At 42.9% G+C, this 26735-nt stretch overlaps 1 protein-coding gene across 1 annotated transcript in view; it reads left to right on the top strand.

Annotated features, from left to right (window-relative positions):
* The first annotated feature begins 5887 nt into the window (after positions 1–5887).
* LOC139553654 (pleckstrin homology domain-containing family G member 3-like) overlaps positions 5888–26735 on the top strand; it is a 60800-nt gene continuing 39952 nt past the window's right edge. The window contains exons 1-2 of the mRNA XM_071366216.1: positions 5888–6123; positions 18760–18827. Of these exons, the coding sequence (XP_071222317.1) occupies positions 18779–18827 (49 nt within the window). The 5' untranslated portion in view covers positions 5888–6123; positions 18760–18778. The remainder of the gene's footprint in view (positions 6124–18759; positions 18828–26735) is intronic.

Below are 26735 nucleotides of genomic sequence, written 5' to 3'. Positions count from 1 at the left end.
CAGGTGTAGACCTTACAGTGAAATGCTTACTTACAAGCCCTTAACCAACAATGCAGTTAAGAAAATAACTCCACTCCACTCCCCCCCCCCCCCCCCCCCCCACAAAAAAAAAGTAAGAGTTAAGAATAACACATAATTAAAGAGCAGCAGTAAATAACAATAGCGGGGCTATATACAGGGGTACTGGTACAGAGTCAATGTTAATGTGTGTGTGTGAAGGTAATGGTGTGAAGGTAATTGAGGTAATGATGTACATGTAGGTAGAGTTATTAAAGTGGCTATGTATAGATGATAACAGAGTAGCAGCAGTGTAAGGGGGGAGGGGGGGGGGCAAAGCAAATAGTCTGGGTAGCCATTTGATTAGCTGTTCAGGAGTCTTATGGCTTGGGGGTAGAAGCTGTTTAGATATGCCTCTTGGACCTAGACTTGGTGCTCCGGTACCGCTTGCCATGCAGTAGCAGAGAGAACAGTCTGACTAGGGTGGCTGGAGTCCTTGACAATTTATAGGGCCTTCCTCTGACACCGCCTGGTATAGAGGTCCAGGATGGCAGGAAGGTTGGCCCCGGTGATGTACTGGGCTCTGTCGGTTAGGGGCTCGTAAGTAAGCATTTCACTGTAAGGTCTACACCAGTTGTATTCGGCGCATGTGACTAATACAATTTGATTTGCCTTGCAGTCGGAGGCCAAGCAGTTGCCATACCAGGCAGTGATGCAACCCGTCAGGATGCTCTCGATGGTGCAGCTATAAAACTTTTGAGGATCTGACGACCCATGCCAAATCTTTTCAATCTCCTGAGGGGGAATAGGTTTTGTCGTGCCCTCTTCACGACTGTTGGTGTGCTTGGAACATGTTAGTTTATTGGTGATGTGGACGCCAAGGAACTTGAAGCTCTAAACTTGCTCCACTACAGCCCCGTCGATGAGAATGGGGGCATACTCTGTCCTCCTTTTCCTGTTGTCCACAATAATCTCCTTTTGTCTTGATCACATTGAGGGAGACGTTGTTGTCCTTGCACCACACGTTCAGGTCTCTGACCTCCCTACTGTTGTCATCAGAAAACTTAATGATGGTGTTGGAGTGCCTGGCCGTGTAGTCGTGAGTGTACAGGAGGGGACTGAGCACGCACCCCTGAGGGGCCCCCGTGTTGAGGATCAGCGTGGCGGAGGTGGTGTTACCTACCCTTACCACCTGGGGGCGGCCCGTCAGGAAGTCCAGGATCCAGATGCAGAGGGAGGTGTTTAGTCCCAGGGTCCTTAGCTTAGTGATGAGCTTTGAGGGCACTATGGTGTTGAACGCTGAGCTGTAGTCAATGAATAGGATTCTCACATAGGTGTTCCTTTTGTCCAGGTGGGAAAGGGCAGTGTGGAGTGCAATAGAGATAGCATCATCTGTTGGTGCGGTAAGCAAATTGGAGTGGATCTAGGGTTTCTGGGATAATGGTGTTGATGTGAGCCATGACCAGCCTTTCAAAGCATTTCATGTCTACAGACATGAGCGCTACGGATCGGTAGTCATTTAGTGTTCTTGGGCACAGGGACTATGGTGTTCTGCTTGAAATATGTTGGTATTACAGACTCAGACAGGGAGAGTTTGAAAATGTCAGTGAAGACACTTGCCAGTTGGTTAGCACATGCTCAGAGTACACATCCTGGTAATCCATCTGGCCCTGTGGCCTTGTGAATGTTGACCTGTTTAAACGTCTTACTCACAGGCTGCGGAGAGTGTGATCACACAGTCATCCGGAACAGCTGATGCTCTCATGCATGTTTCAGTGTTACTTGCCTCGAAGCGAGCATAGAAGTTATTTAGCTCGTCTGGTAGGCTCATGTCACTGGGCAGCTCTCGGCTGTACTTCCCTTTTGTAGTCTGTAATAGTTTGCAAACCCTGCTACAACTGACTAGCGTCGGAGCCGGTGTAGTACGATTAGATCTTAGTCCTGTATTAACGCTTTTCCTGTTTGACGGTTCGTCGGAGAGCATAGCAGGATTTCTTATAAGCTTCCGGGTTAGAGTCCCGCTTTATGAAAGCGGCTGCTCTACCCTTTAGCTAAGTGTGAATGTTGCCTGTAACCCAAGGCTTCTGGTTGGGGTATGTACGTACAGTCACTGTGGGGACGACGTCCTCGATGCACTTATTGATAAAGCCAGTGACTGATGTGGTGTGCCCCTCAATGCCATCGGAAGAATCCCTGTGCTAGCAAAAAAGTCCTGTGGTTTAGCATCTGCTTCATCTGACCACTTTTTTATAGACCTAGTCACTGGTGCTTCCTGCTTTAATTTTTGCATGTAAGCAGGAATCAGGAGGATATAATTATGTTCAGATTTGCCAAATGGAGGGCGAGGGAGAGCTGTGTGTGGGGTAAAGGTGGTCTAGAATTTTTTTCCCTCTGGTTGCACATTTAACATGCTGATAGAAATTAGGTAAAACTGATTTAACTTCTCTGCGCTACGGATCCCTTTTACGGGATCATTTTCCTAAACAACCGCTAGAATTGCAGGGCGCCAAATGCAAAAATATAAATATTTATAATCATGCAATCACAAGTGAAATATACCAAAACACAGCTTAGCTTGTTGTTAATCCACCTATCGTGTCAGATTTTGAAAATATACTTTACAGCGAAAGAAATCCAAGCTTTTGTGAGTGTAGCAATCAATGCTACAACAGCTAGCCCCAAATTAGCATGGTCACGAAAGTCAGAAAAGCAATAAATTGAATCGCTTACCTTAGATAATCTTCGGATGTTTGCACTCACGAGACTCCCAGTTACACAACAAATGTTATTTTTGTTCGATAAATATTACTTTTATAACAAAAAAACGCCATTTGGGTTGCGCGTTATGTTCAGAAAACCAAAGCCTTGTTCCGTTCGACAAATTCCAAAAAGTATCCGTAATGGTCGTAGAAACATGTCAAATGTTTTTTATAATCAATCCTCAGGTTGTTTTTAACAAACATAATCGATAATATTTCAACCGGACCTTAACCTATTCAATAAGAGAGAAAAGCAAAATGGAGAGCTCCCCTCTGGCGCGCAGGTACTATTCAGAGGACACCTGACTACTTTTGAAAAATCTCGTTCATTTTTCAAAATAATAGCCTGAAACTATGTCTAAAGCCTGGTCACAGCCTGAGGAAGCCATTGGAAAATGAATCTGGTTGATACCCCTTTAAATGGAAGAAAGACTGGCCAGGAAACACAGAATTTAAAAAAAGAATATTACTTCTGGGGTATATTTTCTCAGGTTTTCGCCTGCAGAATCAGTTTTGTTATACTCACAGACAATATTTTGACAGTTTTGGAAAATTTGGAGTGTTTTCTATCCTAATCTGTAAATTATATGCATATTCTACGATCTGGACCTGAGAAATAGTCCGTTTACCTTGGGAACATTCTTAAAAAAAAAAAAATATGACCCCTAGCGTCAAGAGGTTAAGTTTCCCTGCATTAAAGTCCCCGGCCACAAGGAGCGTTGCCTCTGGATGAGTGTTTTCCTGTTTGCTTATGGCGGAATACAGCTCATTGAGTGCGGTGTAAATGCAAGCCTCGGTCTGTGGTGCTATGTAGACAGCTATGAAAAATACAGATGAAAACTAGTATGGTATATAGTGTGGTCTACAGCTTATCATGAGATACTCTACCTCAGGCAAGCAAAACCTTTAGACTTTCTTCGATATCGTGCGCCAGCTATTGTTTACAACTATGAATAGGCCCCCGCCCCGTGTCTTACCAGAGGCTGCTGTTCTGTCCTGCCGATATAGTGTATAACCCGCCATCTGTATGTTCTTAATGTCGTCGTTCAGCCACGACTCGGTGAAACATAAGATATTACAGTTTTTAATGTTCTGTTGGTAGGATATACGTGCTTTCAGTTCGTCCCATTTATTTTCCAGCGATTGAACATTAGCTAGCAGAACGGAAGGCAAGGGACAAATCCAACACAACACATCAGTGAGTAACTGCCTTTTCAAGCATGGTGGTGGCTGCATCATATTATGGATATTCTGGACATTGGCAAAGACTGGGGAGTTTTTCAGGATAAAAATCAACAGGATGGAGCTAAGCACAGGCAAAATCCTAGCAGAAAACCTGCTTCAGTCTGCTTTACACAAGACACTGGGAAAGAGTTGCTTACCAAGAAGGCAGTGAATGTTCCAGAGTTGCCGAATTAGTAAAAAAAAAAATCTATGGCAAGACTTGAAATGTGCTATCTAGCCAGGACACCCAACACCTTGACAGAGCTTGAAGAAATATTGCACAATCCAGGTGTACAAAGCTCTTATAGACTAATAAAGGAAGCCTCACAGCTGTAATTGCTTCCAAAGGTATTTCTAACATGTTTTGACTCAGGGGGACAAATACTTTTAAAATCTAGGTAATGCATATTGTTTCATTTTTTATTATTTTGTAAGAAATGTTCCTCAAAAAATTCCACTTTTTCATTACAGAGTATTTTGTGTAGACAAAAAAATGGCAATTAAATCCATTTGAATCCCACTTTGTAACAATAAAATGTGAAGAAATCCAAGGGGGGTGAATATTTATGATGAACACTGTATACCCTCCCTTTGCAACCCTGCTCGCGGTGCTCTCCAACCCTGTTCCTGGAGAGATAACGTCCTGTAGGTTTTCATTTCAACTCTAATCTAGCACACCCGATTCTAATAATTAGCTGGTTGATAAGCTGAATCGGGTAAATTACAACTGGGTTTGGACCAAAAGCCTACTGGAGGGTAGCTCTCCAAGTACAGGGTTGGAGAGCCCTGCATTACAGCATATTGTTATTCCCATGCATTACCCAACCATTACCAGCAGATGGAAATATTGACTTTACATTGACTACTGCTTAGCCACAATGGAATAAAATTACTATTTGACACTTCACTGCAAAACACAGACTTCTGATATTGCCTCATGCAGCACGACACATCTCCTTCGGATAGAGTTCACCAGGCTGTTGATTGTGGCCTGTGGAATGTTGTCCTACTCCTCTTCAATGGCTGTGCGAAGTTGCCGTCATACATGTCAATCCAGAGCATCCCAAACTATTTCCCCCATAATTATCCATGTAATACAGTCCCTGCTGGCAAGATGTCAATTTTAGGACCTGCCATCCTCGGTCATCATCATGTAGGTAAGCTCAGCAGCAGCCTCTGTGATGTTTATCAATAGAAGAAAGTCTGACAGGTGAGGTGACTGCCATTGATAGTAAAATGGGACTTCTGAGGGGAATACAGAGCATAGTAAGTAGTCTACCTTTATTACTAGCCACAAGTGAACAGTTCCTTCAATTAATTCACTCCAGTTATCTGTCTGCCATTCTTTGTAGGGACCTTTGACAGTGTAGGGGCCGGAGACCCTCATCAATAGATTGTAAGACTGTGATGGTGTGTGATAGTGGTTTATAAGCTTGTCATGTTGGCTGACTAGGCCCTCGGGAGTAATCCACACAATTGAGAGGAAGAAAGATTTTGAATTTGCTCTAAAGTTTGTCAGTTTACAATGGGCTGATAAGGGCTGAGTTTAAATATTTGCTTGTGTTTATTTGAATAAAGGGGGTTGGCAGAAACTTGAATTTGGGACAATTTTCCAGTGATGACCTGAAAAGGGACTAATTTATGTCAATAAAGAAAAAATTCTGAGATATTATTCACTCACCCTTTGTGGCAAATAAAGACAGTATTTGAGGCAGTATAAACCAGACAGGCAGCGCATTTCTGATATTTTTTCCACTTATTGGTCTTTTGACCAATCAGATCTTTTCATATCAGATCTTTGTTTTAGATCTAATCTGATTGGTCAAAATACCGATTAGTGAAATAAAAATCAGAATTGGCCTGCCTGTCTAAACGCAGACTTTAATTAGACAATTTGAGCCAGCAAATTCTACCACTCTCGATTAGGTTGCGTGCTTTGGAAGTAGGCGGTCTTTGACCATTGCTCGCTGTACTTTGATATGTGTTCGGCTCAGCTGTAGAGTCAGTAGAGGACAACTGGGCTGTGCGGAGGATTTCTGTGAGTTAAACTATGGAAAACTAAAACCGTAATTATAGTCTACAGAAAAACTAGACCTACACTTTCGCGGGTTCACAGGCAGACGACTACATACTCAAACATTTGGTAAGTGTTTGTAATGAACTCTAATAACCGGGGAAACATTCGTGAATCAGAAACGGTTCGACTCGAATTTTCTTATGAAAAGCCTACACAGCCTAAAGTGCATGCTTGGTCGATACAACACTGCTTTTCTTCAAGAGTTCATGCCGCGTTGTGGTGTAGAGCCTATCAATTTATTCAGTCAAAGCCGTAATTGATTTTTTAAAATCTGCGTCTCGAGACGTTCCTCACTGCTCTGAAACTCCATCAAACTTTGCACCCAGAACCTACCACAACACGTGAAATATGCCAAATTGTTTTGACAGGATGAGGTAAAAGAGCTATGTTGTATTATTTAGGCTATAAAAGGCACACCGCTCTTGCACCTTTACCATTGAAATGACAAAAGTCGCCTATAGGTATATTATTAGGCTTTTTATTTCTTTAACATGTTAAAATTAGGGCTCTTGTCCATGACATGGCAGTGTCAAATATCCATTACGCTCCCCTACTTCAACAGGGTAGCCTACTGCATTGCTAGGTAGGTGGACCTGCTGTTGTATATGGAGATTTAGTAAAATTCCATGTGGATTAAATAACGGTGTACTATCTGAGATCCTTGGGACTTCCCTACCCTTTTGAAGTTGACATGTGTAAGGGTTAGGATTTAGGGTAGGGATTTCCTAAGGATTCTGAATTGCACTGACCATTAAATTACCTATAATCTAAAACCGTCAGGTCTTTAACTCCACTGAGTCAGGCTAAAAGCTTAGATCCCTGCTAAGAGTACGTTTTGGTACTGATTATGTATTTTCTAAAAAAAGAACATTCTATGACTGAACTTTGATCAGCTGCAGAGATCACCTTTCCTGGATAGGTGCCTGGGAGACTAAATATGGCTAAAAACTAGATTGCTATTTTGAGACTTGGTGACAGTATGCAACTTTTTTTGGGCAACCTGACCAAATTTACACAGATCTACAGTATAACTCACATTCCTATCATTCTACTTGAAAGCAAGTCTAAGAAGCTGTAGATACATTCTATGTGCCCTATTTCTGTTTCATGTTTTTGCTCTTACTTTGGGTTTGTACACCAGCTGAAACAACAATATTTTAGGTTATGGAAAATATACACTGAACAAAAATATAAACAGCACATGTAAAGTGTTGGTTTCATGAGCTGAAATAAATGATCCCAGGATTTCCATATGCACAAAAAGCTTACATCCCTGTTAGTGAGCATTTCTCCTTTGCCAAGATAATCTATCCACCTGACAGGTGTGGCATATCAAGAAGATGATTAAACAGCATGATCATTACACAAGTTCACCTTGTGCTGGGGACAAAAGGCCAATCTAGAATGTATAGTTTTGTGTCACAACACAATGCCACAGATGTCTGAAGTTGAGGGAACGTGCAATTGGCATGCTGACTGCAGGAATGTCCACCATAGCTTAGTTGAAAAAAATTTTTGCACTTTTTCTACACAATTTTGTAGTATCCAATTGATACTACAAAATTGTCCCATTGCTACAACTCCCGTATGGACTCGGGAGAGGCAAAAGTCGAGAGCCGTGCGTCCTTCGAAACACAACCCAGCCAAGCCGCACTACTTCTTGACACAATGCCTGCCTAACCCGGAAGCCAGCTGCACCAATGTGTCGGAGGAAACACCGCACACCTGGCGACCATGTCAGCGTGCATTGCGCCCGGCATGCCACAGGAGTTGCTAGTGCGCGATGGGACAAGAACATCCCTGCCGGCCAAACCCTCCTCTAACCCGGACAATGCTGGGCCAATTGTGCGCCGCTCCATGGTCTCTGTCGCGGCTGGCTGTGACAGAGCCTGAGCCTGGACTCTAACCAGGATCACAGCTAGCGCACTGCGATGCAGTGCCTCAGACCACTGTGCCACTCGGGAGGCCCGTCCACCATAGCTTTTGCCAGATAATTGAATGTTAATTTCTCTACCATAAGCTGCCTCCAGTGTTTTAGAGAATTTGCCAGTACATCCAACCGGCCTCACAACCGCAGACCACGTGTAACCACGCCAGCCCAGGACCTCCACATCTGGCTTCTTCACATGCAGGATCATTGGAGACCAGCCACCCGGACAGCTGATGAAACTGGGTTTGCACAGCTGAATACTTTCTGCACAAACCTTCTCAGGGAAGCTCATCGTCCTCACCAGGGTCTTGACCTTTTTTTAAATTTCTTATTATTTATTTTACCTTTAACTAGGCAAGTCAGTTAAGAACAAATTCTTATTTTCAATGACTGCCTAGGAACAGTGGGTTAACTGCCTTGTTCAGGGGCAGAATGACAGATTTTTATCTTGTATCTTGATTTGATTTTGCAACCTTTTGGTTACTAGTCCAACGCTCTAACCACTAGGCTACCTGCCGCCCCACCTATAGTTATAGGTGACCTGACTGCAGTTTGGCATTGAAACTGACTTCAGTGGGAAAATGCTCACCTTTGATGGCCACTGGCACGCTGGAGAAGTGAGCTCTTCAAGGATGAATCCTGGTTTCAACTGTACTGGGCAGATACTAGACAGGGTGTTTAGTGTTGTGTGGGCGAACGCTTTGCTGATGTCAACATTGAACAGCATGCCCCATGGTGGGGTTATGATATGGCCAGGCAGAAGCTATGGACAATGAACACAATGGTATTTTAATCGATGACAATTTAAATACACAGCAATACCATGACAAGATCCTAAGGCCCGTTGTTGTGCCATTTGTCCGCCGCCATCACCTTGTTTCAGCATAATGCAGGGTCCCATGTTGCAAGGATCTGTACACAATTCCTGGAAGATGAAAATGTCCCACTTCTTACATGGCCTGCACTCTCACCAGACATGTCACCCGTTGAGCATGTTTGAAATGCTCTGGATTGACGTGACGGCAACTTCGCACAGCCATTGAAGAGTGCGACAACATTCCACAGGCCACAAACAAAAGCCTGATGAACTCTATCCGAAGGAGATGTGTCGCGCTGCATGAGGCAAATGCTGGAAACCATTTTTCTGTTTTTGTATCTGTGATGCATATCTGTATTCCCAGTCATGTGAAGTCTGTAGATTAGGGGCTAATGTATTTCAGTTGACTGATTTTCCTTATGAACTGTAACTCAAAAAAATATATTTTTAAAATTATTTTTATATTTGTGTTCAGTGTATGATACTGAAATTGGTACAAACTGAAATTAGGCTAACCTATTCGTTTTAGCAACCAGGAAATGGTGGTGTGATTTCTGCGTAGTGCAACTTTGAGATGAGTGAAATATTCCTACTATTTCTGGGTTGGTTGGTTGGTTGTGTGGGGCCAAACAAACTGGATTGGCTTAAATTGACATGTAAACTATATTGAGTACTTTCGGAAAGTATTTAGACCCCCTTCCCTTTATTCCCACATTTTGTTACGTTACAGCCTTATTCTAAAATTGATGAAGATTTTTATAATTTAATCAATCTACACACAATATCCCACAATGATAAAGCAAAAACAGGTTTTTAGAAAAAAGTGTGCAAATGTATAAAAAATATACCTGAAATTCCATAATTAAGTATTCAGACCCTTTGCTATGAGACTCAATTGAGCTCCTGTGCATCCTGTGTCCATTGACCATCCTTGAGATGTTTCTACAACTCGATTGGAGTACACCAGTGGTTGGTTAAATTTAATTGACTTGATTTGAGAAGGCACACACCAGTCTATATAAGGTCCCACAGTTGACAGTGCATGTCGGAGCAAAAACCAAGCCATGAGGTCGACGGATTGTGTCACAGGCACATATCTGGGGAAGGGTACCAAAACATTTCTTCAGCATTTGAAGGTCCCCAAGAATACATCATTCTCAAATGGAGAAGTTTGGACTCTTCCTAGAGCTGGCTGTCTGGCCAAACTGAGCAATCGGGGGAGAAGGGCCAACCAAGAACCCCATGGTCACTCTGACAGGGCTCTGGAGTTCCTCTGCGGAGATTGAAGAACCTTCCAGAAGGGCAACCATCTCTGCAGCACTCCACCAATCAGGCCTTTATGGTAGAGTGGCCAGATGGAAGCCACACCTCAGTAAAAGGCACATGACAGTCCACTTGGAGTTTGTCAATAAGCACTTAAAGGACTCTCAGACCATGAAAAACAAGATTCTCTGGTCTTATGAAACCAAGATTGAACTCTGGCCTGAATGCCAAGTGTCACGTCTGGAGGAAACCTGGAACCATCCCTACGGTAAGAATGGGGGTGGCAGCGTCATGCTGTAGGGATGTTTTTCAGTGGCAGGGACTGGGAGACTAGTCAGGATTGAGGGGAAAGGTGAACAGAGCAAAGTACAGAGATCCTTGATGAAAACCTGCTCAGGACCTCAGACTGGGTCAACAGTTCACCTTCCAACATGACAATAACCCTAAGCACACAGCCAAGACAATGCAGGAGTGACTTTGTGACAAGTCTCTGAATGTCTTTGAGTGGCCCAGCCAGAGCCTGGACTTGAACCCCATCAAACATCTCTGGCAAGTCAGTTAAGGACAAATTCTTATTTACAATGACTGCCAAACCCGGATGACTCTGAGCCAATAGTGCGCCGCCCTATGGGACTCCCAATCACGGCTGGATATGATACAGCCTGGATTTGAACCAGAGATTGTAGTGACGCCTCTTGCAATGAGATGCAGTGCCTTAGACTGCTGCGCCACTCGGGAGCCCACTGTGCAGTGACGCTCCCCATCCAACCTGCCAGAGCACGAGATGATCCGCTGAGAAGGATGGGAGAAACTCCCCAAATACAGGTGTGCCAAGCTTGTATCGTCATACTCAAGGCTGTAATTCCTGCCGAAGGTGCTTCAACAGAGTACTGAGTAAAGGGTTTGACTACTTACGTAAATTAGAATATTTATTTTTTTGTAAATTAGCAAACATTTCTTTTGCTTTATCATTATTGTGGGAAAACTAATGCATTTTAGAATAAGGCTATAACGTAACAATGTGGAAAAAGTCAAGGTCTGAATACTTTCCCAATGCACTGTAAGTAAGGTTATAACTTGTCAATAGACAATGAAGAGACAGCACTTTTCACTTATGTATTTTAATTGACCATTCTAAATCACCTTTTATAACTATGGGGGGAAATGTGCTTGCTTCTAGGGGGTGTAAACGTTTAAGCCAAATTGGGATCGCTAATTCGGCTAGGATTAAAAAAAAATTATAAAAAAATTCTCCCACAATTTAAATCCCACTGAAGTTATCATAAATCAGATTCTTTGCCATGATAGACTATAAAGGCACAGGGAAAGTTGATTTTACGAGTCAGGCAAAACGACATTGAGAGATACAGATTACCAAGAAATGCCCACGGTTCTTTCTGCCTGCCCCCTCTCCCTCACGCCGGCTCGCCTGCTCTTTCTCTTTGCTAATGATGCAAGTGTGTGTGTTCAGTCTTCGGACTGTTGCGTGTAGAATATCCTAGCCTTTTCATTGATTAGGCCCTGCTTTACTGAAGTTGTGAGATATAGCATTCCATTGTGAGATACAGCTTTTGCTTACCGATAGATGGGCCTAGTGCACGGTTCTGACTGTCTGCCTGGTGGCCGACCTGCATATACTGTGCCCCTCCGTTCTCTGTCCCTCACTAGCTCGCTATGAAGGATGCAAGTGTTTGTGTTCTCGGAAGTGCAGCAACTAATCAGTCTCCTCCCGTTCCAGAAATACTTATACGTCATTAACAGTTGTAAAAATAGCAGAGAAAGGCAAGTGATAGCAGTGAAGTCTTGTATGGAAATACTTTGAGAAAGTGGTGAAATGCCAATTTGTAAGGTGGAATTGAGGTACAGTAATGGTAGTACGTGTGCAATGCTTAACCATCTGAAAAATACACACTGAGACCCAAACCATTTTGTCTTAGTTTTATCTGAATTTTTCTATTTGTCACATCACTACTTTCTACGATTTGTGATATGTTTCACCTAGCTAACTTAAGATGAATGCACTAATGTAAGTCGCTCTGGATCAGAGCATCTGCTAAATGACTCAAATGTGTAAGTGCTGTGCCCACACATTGCACGATCTTCACGGGCTCTGGGCTTTGAGGGACACATCTTTTATCGGCCCATCTTGGCAGCATGCTCTGAATCGTAATTACTAAGCTGCCCAAAGTGAAGAGTTCATATGTTAAATGTCTTGTGAGTCCGAGGTTGCGAAGATGCTATTCTAGAATGAGCTGGTTTTAATTGAAGTTAAGTTGGAGTGTCTGGTTCATTGTGTTCTCCAATGAATGAAAGGCTGTTGGTTTCTTGTGGGCTATGTCAGGGACATAGTGGAGGAGTAATGTGGGGAAAGAGGACGCTTGATCCTAAGTGTTTTATGGTGCCATTCTGCAATATGGCACGCTTCAAATTGAAATACTTCAGATTTTATGCACCATTGGGATTTTTCCATAGTGCTGACATCCACGTATTCCTATCACTATTTACTGGTTTAATGTCTATGGCTAAGAGAGGTCCACAAAATGGACAGCCCTACCACTGGAAAACATTTGTCTGTCAGTCTATAGACCTCCTGGATGTCAGTCAGCTCAATTAGGTTTCTATTCACTTTCTGAATATAAACATCCTGACCGTGTCCTGTCTGAGGACATCCCGGAGGCTTGTTTAGTATTCCCAGAATCCCTTGTTGGGTAGACTGTTTGGGGACAAGAGAATGTTATGTTGTCTCTCGCTGACTGTGGGGTGGAGCAGCTTACATTCTACTACACTATTCTTAGCCTGCTTGCTATCTAATGCTTCATTGATTCATGTCGCACCCGGAAGCAGTTCATTTGCCAAGTTATCTGTTGCATGTAATGGGGAGCAGGGATCTCTGCATGATTGGGCAGCTGAGTCAAGACGGGAATGACAAGGCACACATCATATGCAGCAAGGAAATTGCTCTGATGCTTAGATGGCAAAAAGTACAGTCATTTCACCATCAGATTCCACCGTTATTCACATTTTCATTATCTCTGATGGAAACCTCCCCCAGGCACTACTGAGTCAGTAAGGCATACCAAATGATTCCTTAGGGTTCAAATGCAATATAATTGTTATCTGTGGCACTCAATAGAAAATTCACTGGTTGGTTAAATGTCACTTCCTTCCTGCGCTGTCTATGCCCTCTGTGTGTAACCCTCAATTGCATACTCCTCGCGTCCTTTCTCTCTCTCTCTCTCCGAGTCTCTTTCTCAAAACCCATTGGCGGAGAAGGTCAGAGGGGATGGACATCTGGCTTTCTCATCCAATGGGTTTTGATAAGACTGCAAGGGGATGTGAAGAATATGCAATTGAGATCTTCCCAGATTGTGGCTTGTCTTATTACCCTCCATAGTCTGCCCTCTGTTAGTTCAAGGTTTCACTTCCCTCGTAACACTGGGAGCTGTCAGTGGTGAATGATATTCCCCAGATAGTAATCAGATCTCTCACCAAGGAGCCGATCAGTCAAGAATTCCAGGCTTTGGGTCTGAAGTACAGGGAGGACAGGGTCAGCCTTTTGTTATTTACATTTACATTTACATTTAAGTCATTTAGCAGACGCTCTTATCCAGAGCGACTTACAAATTGGTGCATTCACCTTATGATATCCAGTGGAACAACCACTTTACAATAGTGCATCTAACTCTTTTAAGGGGGGGGGGGTTAGAAGGATTACTTTATCCTATCCTAGGTATTCCTTAAAGAGGTGGGGTTTCAGGTGTCTCCGGAAGGTGGTGATTGACTCCGCTGACCTGGCGTCGTGAGGGAGTTTGTTCCACCATTGGGGTGCCAGAGCAGCGAACAGTTTTGACTGGGCTGAGCGGGAACTGTACTTCCTCAGAGGTAGGGAGGCGAGCAGGCCAGAGGTGGATGAACGCAGTGCCCTTGTTTGGGTGTAGGGCCTGATCAGAGCCTGAAGGTACGGAGGTGCCGTTCCCCTCACAGCTCCGTAGGCAAGCACCATGGTCTTGTAGCGGATGCGAGCTTCAACTGGAAGCCAGTGGAGAGAGCGGAGGAGCGGGGTGACGTGAGAGAACTTGGGAAAGTTGAACACCAGACGGGCTGCGGCGTTCTGGATGAGTTGTAGGGGTTTAATGGCACAGGCAGGGAGCCCAGCCAACAGCGAGTTGCAGTAATCCAGACGGGAGATGACAAGTGCCTGGATTAGGACCTGCGCCGCTTCCTGCGTGAGGCAGGGTCGTACTCTGCGAATGTTGTAGAGCATGAACCTACAGGAACGGGTCACCGCCTTGATGTTAGTTGAGAACGACAGGGTGTTGTCCAGGATCACGCCAAGGTTCTTAGCACTCTGGGAGGAGGACACAATGGAGTTGTCAACCGTGATGGCGAGATCATGGAACGGGCAGTCCTTCCCCGGGAGGAAGAGCAGCTCCGTCTTGCCGAGGTTCAGCTTGAGGTGGTGATCCGTCATCCACACTGATATGTCTGCCAGACATGCAGAGATGCGATTCACCACCTGGTTATCAGAGGGGGGAAAGGAGAAGATTAATTGTGTGTCGTCTGCATAGCAATGATAGGAGAGACCATGTGAGGATATGACAGAGCCAAGTGACTTGGTGTATAGCGAGAATAGGAGAGGGCCTAGAACAGAGCCCTGGGGGACACCAGTGGTGAGAGCACGTGGTGCGGAGACAGATTCTCGCCACGCCACCTGGTAGGAGCGACCTGTCAGGTAGGACGCAATCCAAGCGTGGGCCGCGCCGGAGATGCCCAGCTCGGAGAGGGTGGAGAGGAGGATCTGATGGTTCACAGTATCAAAGGCAGCCGATAGGTCTAGAAGGATGAGAGCAGAGGAGAGAGAGTTAGCTTTAGCAGTGCGGAGCGCCTCCGTGACACAGAGAAGAGCAGTCTCAGTTGAATGACTAGTCTTGAAACCTGACTGATTTGGATCAAGAAGGTCATTCATTCTGAGTTATGGTTTGTGTACGTTTGGGGTGGGGCATTGGACACAATGACCCAATTTGAATTTCCCTCATCTCCCAATCTCTCTTCAACTGAGCACAGTCTCTATAATCTCATGGCAACAACTGTTTGTCATTTGTTAGAAAAAGGTTCCTGTTGGAATTTAAACTCTGGCAGTCTGGATCAGGAAAAATAAGATCACAGGAACAAGGGGTATCATCTGCTTTGCTGAAAGGGATATTACAGACCAAGTGATCTATTGCAGCTCTAACTTAACCACCATCAGATTATCCATGGTGGCATCTGTGTCCACTTAGAGAACAAGCTCCAGATCTCCAGAAGGGAGGTTCAGGTTGCGGCTAACACACTTATCAGCTGTGGGAACAAATGTTCTCAATTTGTGTGTAAAGAAGGCTGGCTTCAGCACAAATGGCCAACTCCACATAACTGTCAGTCTGGCTAGTGGTTACCTAAGGATTTCAAGGAAGTTTTGATTCTGACTTTACAGTTTTCATATCTCAGCAAATGTGATGGGTATAGAGGTTTAAAACGCAGTAAATCTGTAGGTTGGGAGTGATAAATTACTGTGCTGACCTTGTTCTTGCTAGGAGACACTTTTATAAATGTTATTTTTCCATTCAAGTGTGTTCTCTGATTTTTTTGTTTATTTAAAATATTTTGTGGATCTGGCATTTTAATGGAGGACTACCTTTTGAGCCCTTATTTCTTGTCTAGTCGCTCATTGACCAGTAAGGGTTCTGAGAGATTAGCAGTGGTGTAAAGTACTAAAGTAGTTTTTTGGGGTATCTGTACTTTACTATTTATATTTGTCAACTTTTACTTCACTACATTCCTGGGGGGGGGGGAATTGTACTTTTTACTCCATACATTTTCCCTGACAACCAAAAGTACTCATTACATTTTGAATGCTTAGCAGGACAGGAAAATGGTCAAATTCACACACTTATCAAGAGAACACGTGGCCATCCCTACTGCCTCTGACCTGGTTGACTCACTAAACACAAATGCATCTTTTGGAAATTATCTCTAAGTGTTGGAGTGTTAACTTGGCTTTCTGTAAATTTTAAAAACAAGAAAATTGTGCCATCTGCTTTGCTTAATATAAGGAATTAAGTGATTTATACATTTACTTTTGATACTAAAGTATATTTAAAGCCAAATACTTTTACTCAAGTAGTATTTTACTGGCTGACTTTTATTTGAGTAACTTTAACTCAAGTATGATAATTGGGTACTTTTTCCACCACTGGAGATTTAGTGTTCTCGTTCAGCTGGTATAGCTCTGAGGTCATAATTCCAGACGTGTCTGAAGTGGACTTGCTCAGTGCACTGGGGGAGGAGTTCAAAGTCTTGCCTTAGACATGAACAATCTTGGTGAAGTCCTCCACTTAAAAATCAATTGGCTGTACTTGGTCAAAGGGTATTTTTCTGAAGAGGCTTGAAGCTTTAGGAACCGTTTTTTAAATTAATTACAGCCTTTCATTCACTGCAATGCAATGATTTCTAGATGTAGCACCTGTTACCTAATTTGATAGCTGGCTGTAACACAGCATGTAAATTGATTTATATTTCTTCGACTCATGTTTTTTATAGTTCAGACACCCCAGTAGGATTGACATGTTTGCCTGCCGATAGTACTTAGCACCTCTGAACGTAGTTGGCAGTCACACTTTTCTGTTCACACAGCAAAGAACTTAATCTCGTCAGCCTTGATAAAATATTAAAAACCATAAGGTAGTGTTGTTTTGGCAATGCATGTCTGTGTGTTGCTTAATTTATGGTCTCGATTCCAATGTTTACTAGCTGCGCCAATGTTGCTATTTTGTAGAAAGTCCTTGTTGATACTAGCCAGATGGCCATGCCTAGATAACTACCTAGTAAGATGACAAAGAAACCATTTAATTCACTCTCTATAATCCCCCACTACCAGTGCCAGCTTATAACCAATTGTTTAGCTAGCCAACGTTAGCATATTCGCTAGCTAGCACAACAGCCTAGCATCCTTAGCTGTGGAATTAACTAGTTAACACAGGCACCTGTTTCATGGAAACGAATCCATTGTGATCTAATTATGACTGTCAATACTGACTACAGTGGTTAGTTAGCTTGAAGTATTTCGTTTTGTGCGCATTGTCAGTGCACTTATCTAGCTACCATCCCAAAGTCTACATTGCATATAAAGTGTAACTGGCTCATGACATTTAACCGTGGATGTAGAAAATGGCAGAATATATTAATTTCTGTTACTCCTGATGGCTCCCCTACGTGGGGGTTTGTTCTCTGATTGGCTCAAAGTTGAGTTATTGGCCACTGAGTATTTCGATTCTACAAGTAGAAATGGCAGGTTCGTTGCTACCTGGACGGCACTCAGCAGGTAAGTCATGCTTTAGAACCAATAAACATGCCTCTGATGCATGGTTCCCAGGCCCCATGGTGTTAATACACAACCAACTCCACAGCTGCAGGAGCACTGCTCGCTGTTAAACCAATGATCATAATGTGTTGAGCAGGGCTCTTGTTTTCACCCAGCGTTCCTGTGCAACTTAACTGACAAACCTCGTGTGGCAGTGGGCTTGGCCTCAGCAAGCCAGCCTGTCAGCTCGTAGCAATGGCCACTGATTGCGCTCGGGAACAATGCCCGACACTAATCCCTGAAGAATTCCTTCCTCTCTGATCTAGCTGTGTGAAGAATGTAACTGAAAGATGGAGGCTCGCTAAGAATCACAGGAGATGAGTTCTCAGGCCCAGTCATCACTATTAATTTAATTTTGAGGGTGAGAAGCAGTGATGTGGGGAAACTGTCAGGGAGGCTGGGCCTGGAGGTGACACATCATTAAGACCAAAGTACTCTGGCATGATGAGGGACAACCTAACTGCAGGCCACTGTTTGAACTCCCCGACCTGTCAACATGTGAAGCCTATGAAAAATTATGCCTCGGCTTTTGATTCAATTAAGCCCTTGTTGATTTGAATTGGAAACTATTATAGAAGAGGGTAGCTAGCTATGGAATTTGTGTATTCTGGTAGTTTGCTTACTGTAAGGCCTGTTTGACAGGATTTCACCATTACCTTCACACACTCTTCAGGTGGCTGCAGAATTCGGATGTCTCATCCCAGCTAGGACCCTGTAGCTCTGTCATGTCACTGCCGCAGACTTCCAGTCACTGGTCTGGTATAAGCTCATGTTGTAATCTCAGGACTATCTACACAGGCCTATGGAGCCCCATATGTCGGAGAGTGGCTGGCGCGAGCTAACACAGACTAACCATGCAGTCATCAGTGGAATGGGAGGAATTTCTCAAATGCTGATAAGAATCCAGCTAGTTTCCCCTCAATCATGCATAAGCTTAGAGGAGTGAGGAATGTATGAGTTCCTTTAGCATGGTCTAGAATGTAGGCACAGAAGATGGTGTAACATGCACGTTTTAATAATACAAGGTATATGTGTTCACTGGGGAAGGAGAGGTTTAAAGCTGTGATGAAGCTAGTTGTTCATATGCAGGTACTGCAGCTCCATACTGTACAGAATCTAGATTGAGTTGACTGACAACAGGGCATCACAACATTGGCCATACCGCAGCAGAAATTGTGTTTTGTCCTCTTGCTGTCTTAAGCAGAGTTGCATTATTATGTGAAAGCTTATGTATTGTTGATCGTACTACAATGAGTTGACTTGAGACTGACCCTACTTTATATGTTGTCTTGGCAGGTCCTGAGGCCTGAGTGCCATGCCAGAGGAGTCCCACAGTGCTCTCCATAAGGGCCCAATGGGGGAAGGTAAGACCAGCCCTTTTAACATCTTATTGACTTATGTAGTTAGTTGTACAGTAGGCTATATGCTGTGTGATCTGAATTCTCCGATGCACTGGTAAACAATGATCACTTGGTAGTTTACAGCTGAAAGTCCATTACTAACCTCTGACTTGATTTTTGCAGTAATGTTTGTTTGCCGATGTGACTGTAGGATGCCAAACTAATGTAACAGTGATGGGTTATTCTAATCCAAATGTACAGGTTATTTTCCTTCAGCCAGAGTCCTGCATTGGTAAGTGGAAAAGGGCTGGCAACTGCAGAATAAAGAACATCTGGAAAAGCAGAACTTAGAAACTCGTGAATTCCCTGCCCACAGTCGGTCAGAGCTGGCCTGGCAGAAAAACTTTGATTCTGGAGCTAGACTGCCCCTTAGACTGCTTAGACCCTTTAATGTGCAAACCCAAACAAGGATCAGGATGTGTCTGAATCTAAAACCGTTCCTATGCTTTACCTGGCCAGTGTAACTGACCTGCAAGGTGGGGGGTGCTTCCTTAAATTACACTGAACAAAATAGAAAGGCAACATGTAAAGTGTTGATTTCATGAGTTGAAATTAAAGATCCCAGAAATGTTCTATATGCACAAAAAGCTTGTTTCTCACAAATTTGTGCACAACATTTGATTACATCCCTTTTAGGGAGCATTTCTCCTTTGTCACGGTAATCCATCCACCTGACATGTGTGTCATATCAATAAGTTGATTAAACAGCATGATCATTACACAGGTGCATCTTGTGCTGGGGACAATAAAAGGCCACTAAAATGTGCAGTGTTGTCACAACACTGCCACAGATGTCTGAAGTTTTGAGGGAGTGTGTAATTTGCATGCTGACTGCAGGAATGTTCAACAGAACTGTTGCCAGAGAATTATGTTAATTTCTCTGCCGTAAGCTGCCTCCAACATCGTTTCAGAGAATTTAGCAGCATGTCCATCCGGCCTCAACCTCAGACCACATGTAACCACACCAGCCCAGGACCTCGACATCCGGCTTTTTCACCTGTGGGATCGTCTGAAGAGGGGAGGGGGTTTGCTAAGGAGTTTTTCTGTTAGTAATAAAGCGCTTTTGTGGGGAGGAACTCTCTGATTTTGTTGGGCCTGGCTCCCCAGTGGCTGCGCCCCTGCCCAGTCATGTAAAATCCATAGATTTAAAGCCTAATGAATTTATTTCAATTGACTAACTTCCTGTAACTTGCTAAAATCTTTAAATGTTGCGTTTTATGTTTTTGTTAAGTATGCATTTCTTTGCAAATAATATTTAATAAGAACTCTACACAGTGCTCCTGTGTCCACATTGTCCCCCCCCCCCCAACCTCTCTTCTCCACTGAACACATTTGGCGCTGAGCTTCCACTCTGGCTGAAGAATGCCAATGTGTCAATGGCTCCCTTTTTCCTCTCCACCCGACCTTTAGCCACCACCACGGCCAAAAGAGGCCAGTGGCTTGGAGGGGGGACGTGTGCCGCCCTCATGAGTTGTCTCATTTCCTCAGACTATAGTTCAGTCTGTATTCAGGTGCCTTTAGCAATTGAAGCCTCACAAATCTCCCAACTGTTTTCACCCTCAAATTGTAGTTAAACAAATTGTGGCTTATTTGAACTAAAGCGTGAACCCAGAGGAGTTAAAGAAGCACGTTGTCAATTTGTCTCCTGTGGCTGGATAAATCTTAACAGGCAGCTGGGAATGTTGTCTTTTTGACGTAATGATTGGTTGACGTGAAGAACCAAGAGGAATGTGTGAAAGGAAGACCCCGGTCTGTGTGAAAGTAAACAAAATGATGACGTTGTCGTGACTTTCCAGCTCCAATGCATCTCTGGGGTTAAAAGACTCAAAAGTTTATGAAGTGACCACTCAGCTGAAAGAAAAGCCAGGGGGTTTGTTTTACTGCCAACAGCGTTACAATAACATTAGACACGTTTTGTCTACCTATGGCTGTCAAATATTCTGGCACTGCTCCAAGATGGCTTTATTTCATTTGATGTATCAGCTGAAATTCTTTTTTTTAATAAAAATATGTACAAAAATGATTCTAAAATAAGCAGGCTGTGATGGATTAGTACCCCCTAGAGTCATTTAATTTAATTGACTGTTGGCTGAATATTGGAGGAAGTAAATCCTTTCTCGGGTTTTATACGTTTATCTGTTTTTTGATAAATGTTGCATTATCCCATTTTTAGGAGTCCATTCATGCAAACTCTGACTTCTAAAAAAATAAATAATAATATATATATAAAACTTAGTCAATGTCCATGCTGTAGGAAAGCTAATGTACAGCTGTGTGAAGCTGTTGATGAAATGTGGCTGAACAGTGTGCCAAAGATCAGAGCTACCCCTGACCTACTTAGTAGAGCGTGCTGAAATTGGAAAGTAGCTATGCTTGCAGAATGTATGGCGCTGTAAAGGGGTTGTACTAATTTGAGACATCCACCCAGCAGCAGCTGTTCCAGCTGAGTATTGGCATGGGGCTCCAGACTATGGTGATCTGGCCAGGCAGTAGGGGCGATCTGGCATTTCTGGGTTAAAAATGTGATGGTGTGTTAGAAATGCCAGGGGTGATTTCTGGTCTGAGTTCGCCCCTGCCAAGCAGGAATGACTGGTCCTCTAAGTGCTGCTTGTTTAACTGAACCTCCAGACCTTTACTTTCACCCCTCATTCTGCTCCTCTATCAGTCATAGGCTGGTTGGCTGCACCAGCTCCAGTCACATGCACTCTAGGTGCATGTGGAGACTGCTTTAGTAAGGGTTTTAATGCTCTTGTCATTTAGATCCATTGACTGCAACACCGATCAGTATATACCGTAAAACTTTAATAGCCCAGGCGTTTCTTTGCTTATCACTGAACACAACAGGCACTTTTTATAGACTGCCTTCTATTTGAGCCAGGTGTCTTTCTTAATGCACACAGCTTTTGCTAATTTGCTAATTTGCATAGTTAATTGTTTAATTCAAGCATTCATTTCTAGCATTTTAATACTTCTAATTTCCTGCACTGTCACGTTTATTTTGTCTTTAGTATGCCTCTATTTAAAAAAATATTTATCCTTGACAGAATTATTTTCCTTACTCATTTTTGGCAGTTCTTATTTTCACCACTAAAGGTCTGTACTCCTGAAGTTGTTGCCTGCTTTTATGTTTGCCTGTTAGCTAGCAGTTCTCAGCTGTTGGCAGCCAATCACTAGCAGTTTCATACTACCGAATTTTTTTTATTTAAGTGGGGGAAAAAATATTTTCGGGTCTATACTGGATTTTTTCATTTAACACATTAAACCTCACAATTTTGACACAATGTTTATTTGAAACAGGTGTTTTATTTGCTAAAATGTTGCCTGGCTATTAAAAGGGAACAGCTGCTATTTGAGCCTCTGCGTTTAGGCATTATAATTGAAGTTTTACGGTATGTGTTAACTTCTATTGTTGGCTGAAGAACTTACTGTTTTGGGACCAGGTTGAGCAAAATGTAGGAAACTAGGATAGTCACTTGTTTTCAACATTTTCAGAAAACCTACTATTCTTTCATGTTTTTTTTCAACTGGTGAAAGGGATCATCTCTAAGCTCTTTTGTTGCCAATACCTTTATACATTCAGCCTTATACTGCATTGCTCAGTACCCTGCCTCCCACTCCCCACAGTCACATGGAAACATCTATAGAAATGTATCAGTCAAACTGACTTATTGCGGATTAAAGGTAGTTCGTGATGACGTAGTGCACAGAAAAATAACTTTAAAAAATAAATAAAATCCCATGTGCCAAATAAATTAAGAGTTGAAAATGTGATGGAGACCCAAACGCTACAGTTTGTGACAACTGTTGCATTTATATGGCAAATGTGCACCCTCCAGTCTTGGCATGTGCGCTCTAGCCAACAGCTCGTAGATAGTGTGGGTAGGCTAATGATGATGAGATTATTATGGATAAGTGCGAGAATTTTTCTTTTGTCAAATGGCAGCCATGCATCAATCATGTCACTAGAATAAGACCCTCAATATTTATTGGAAAGAATGACCTTCAGCACCCTGTGAAGTTCACATTAAATTAATGAATCTGTGGCCTAATAAACTGCATGCGTTCACCAGTCGTAATGGGAGGACCAGACAACATATCGTTGCGTGACTTAAATTGTACCGGAATTTCCTGTTTCCATCAGCCTGGTTTCATTTTTGCGTCATGTAATTAATCAGCATGAAATGGTTGAATGGAAACCTGGTTAGTGTGAATGATTTTACTGTCTCTTACAATGACATTCCTCCCAGAACTCTTCCAGTGGATTACACACATTAGTCAGACTTTCTGTTGAGTCTGATTCCCAGATCTGGGGAGGATCCACTTAATGTGCTACCTGTCTAAAAGTAGCTCTTGATAATCTCCTTCCATTTAGAACCCCCCACATTAGTTTCCTCGGATACAATGCTGCTTGTTTAAAAAAAAAAATGTTTCCTGTGTCAGTGACCCTCAGTTAAGATACGCCATCCTGGATGGACTCCCGAAGTCCCCAGACTCACCACCACCTCACTGCCCAGTTGTCCCCCACTGCAGGGAAGTGCTAACGGGGCCCTTGGCCTATCTGTGGACACACAGCCTGGTGGTAAAGTTTACAATGTGCTTGGACCGCTGTCAGATGGTGTGTTGTCCAGAGGAAATGGACCTTTTGAAGAGGCTATTTGGGAGGGGTTGCATGGAGACTTAAGTGGATCATCACATGCCTGTGCACTGAGGTCAATTGGCACTGCTGGGTCCTTCAGAAGTCAAATGTTGCTTTGTAGAAACTTACAGGATTAAATCAGGGTCTTTTGAAAAGATAAGCATCTTAAAAAACTTTAACTCTTTTTCTCGTTCAACCACTTTCTTCCCCTCATTAGTATTGGAATGATGGTACAATAGGTTGTATGTGCAGATAAATGTTTCCCTTGCCCCCAATTTTAGTTTTTAATCACTGTAAATTACAAGGTTTTTTCATTAACACAATTGTTGATCAGATCTTTAAAACTAAATGGGGGGGGGGGGGGCGGATTAGGAATTCCTTTTTCAGAAACAAGTGCACAGCTGAACTTGCAAATTATTAAGAAGACATCTATACAGTATATTCAACGATCACATTGTCATTATGGCAACTAAGCTGTATATTTAGAAAGTCAACCACAAACAGTTTCCCTTGTAAACACAGGACACCTAGCTAGATCTTGACGTATCTTGTGGAATGCAGGTTCAGGTTGTGTGCTCAGCCTCATTCACTGCTGCCATTCAGGTTTATTTACTGGCCTCTAAGCTAATCATTAACATTTCTTTGACAGTTTTGAACATTGAAGGCAAAGTGTAAATAAAACAAACAGGCTAGAAGCGAGATTCTTATAATACCAAAATCAGTGTTTTGTCGCTAGAGACGATTCATGGCTGAGAAGCTGGTTTACCTGACCTTGTGACTAGGGGCAATGTTTGGTTGTAAGGTGCATGATAATGTAGTCTCTGACTAATTGTTAGCGTCAGCCTCTTCCTCCTGAGGAGCAGTCTTTCCCAAGGGGATAAACTCCAGACTACACCCTCTGTTCCTTTATATTTTATCTTAAGGAAAAGAATGGAGGGGATGTTGGGAAGAGGAAGCACTCATTTGAGATGTAGAGCAAAGTGCAAGTCCTGGCTTTCCCCAACGGCATGACGCCAAGCCTTTGGCTCAAAGGATAAGTTAACTTATTAAGGGGCGCCTTCACATCCACAGGAGTTTGCAAGTGAAGGATATATACAAAAAGTACTAATCATCCAATTAGAGCGGAGGATTTTCCAGCTTGTGTGCCTTTTTAATAATAAAAAAAAATGTGGCTAGAAAAGTCAGCTTTATGGCTAGAAGGAATATTTAGGTTTGCGGATGCACAGTCGAGACATACAGGAACAAGGAATGCCCTGGTAGCAGTTAATCAGGAAAGTAAAATAGCGTGCTCATAAAGGTGACTGTAAATTTCTCAACTATTCCTACAGGTTGCTTTCAAAATGATCTTTTGATTGTCTTGATTCATAAGAATAGGTATAAAGTGAATACAATTGTCTAATTCTTGGGATTTTACGATAAAAGGCAAAATACCTTTTTGACACAACAGTGTGAATGAGATCCAAGATCCATTCTGTATCCAGCAGAGTGCTCTGTAGTTGATCATGTCTGATAAAAATATAAATGATTCTGTCTTAAGTAATCACTCGGCTTCATTTGTTGCATGAGTCTGTGTGAATAGAACAGCTATGTCCAGCAGTACTAACAGAATGGGTGGGGCTATACTATGCTGGTGCCTGCTTAGGAGGAAGGACACTGTTCACACAGTGAAGGACTTGATACATGGTTAATTTTCATCCTGGTGAACACATGCCACTTGAATGCCAATATCAGACCTGCAACAGGAAACAAGTCCAGGGTTCAGGAGAACTGTGGTTTTCTTTCATTGGCTTTCAGCCTCTAAAGAGGATGTATTCATGATCCTTTGTTTTCATAAGTGTCCATGCAACTATAGGAGGGAGAGGGATTTGCAGGCTGGATGTTAGACAGGTAGTCTTGTTCCTCTTTGCTAGTTCCTGATTTGGTTAGAAACATTCAAGGATCATTTAAAGGATGAAGACCGGTCACTTTTTTTAATGGAGAGGGTTTCATATCAAACAGATGAGGATTATGATGAGACTACCAAGTACCCTTGATACAGTTCACCTTTTGTTCATAAGGAAAGGTCTGAGGGTATAGGCTGCAGCAGGAGGAGTCATGGGTGCCTGTTTTGCATGTTATTTTTTATTTTTTTATGTGTCCTATCAGACGAACAATAAAAAATATATATATATATCATTGAGTTAATAAAGCCACATACAAACATGGTCTCTTTTTGTTGTTGACTTGAGTAAGGTGGATCCAAAATGCAGGTGTTTCAGCCTAGCTCAGTGCTTTCTATGGTGGGGCAAGCCAGCAGAAAATACGGAGCGTTGCGCCGTGATTGGCTCAGTGTTCTGTCACTCATGGGGACACTACGTCGCCGCCAAGTCTAAGGGTAGAGCTCAAAATCTAGCCTCTTGGGTGCTGCATAGAGTTACATTAGAAGTGCCCATCCAAGAAGGCTAAAGGTCATTGGCTACAGATAAAATGATGCCAAATCACTTTATATCTACAGTAGCTTTGATTGGACTGATTATGTCAACATTATACTTTCAATCTTAGCTAGCAAGCTATACAAGCAGTCATCATGAATTACGTTCACAATCTACTGGCAAATCCTTTTCAATCCTTGTCCTATGAAGAGAAGTTATAGATAAATCGTATCGGTGCTCATCGGCCATTGGACATAAACATTACATAAGTCTGAAATCTAAAATGTAACAATGAGTGGTTTTGAAGGAATCTGAGGCGAACTGCAAGCATTGCAAAGCAATCGCAAGCCTGCTATTTAGTGGAGTGGGTGTTTAAGGGTCTCTTTTCCAAGCTTAAAAGGATAACCATTCACATGCAACACCATGGGCCAAAAAAGGTTGAAAACATTGGCCATGCTGTCAATCCAGCATGACTTCTGCTGTTTTCAAGACAACTGGAAACTCTGGGGGGGGGGGGGAACTAGCTCCGACCGGGAAAATATGTTTTGAACGGTTATCCGACTCTGAATTCTAAGTCTGGAACTCTTGCCTCTTTTTAGAGTTCCGACCTGAAGATCACTGACGTCATGATTCAACCTTGTTTTTTCCTTAGTTCCCAGTTGTCTTGAAAGCACTATAATGTCAGACTGATGATAAAGTTTGACACAATTTTCCCACAAGGACTGCAGCGCCACCTTCCTATTCAAGTGAGCACAGCACATAAGAGAATCTAATGTATTGTATGCTACTGCATAAATTATGTAATATTAAGTGTATGTTGTGTAG

This window comes from Salvelinus alpinus, chromosome 25 (genome assembly GCF_045679555.1).
Source record: "Salvelinus alpinus chromosome 25, SLU_Salpinus.1, whole genome shotgun sequence".
NCBI lineage: Eukaryota > Metazoa > Chordata > Actinopteri > Salmoniformes > Salmonidae > Salvelinus > Salvelinus alpinus.
This window is presented reverse-complemented; position numbering and strand designations above follow the sequence as displayed.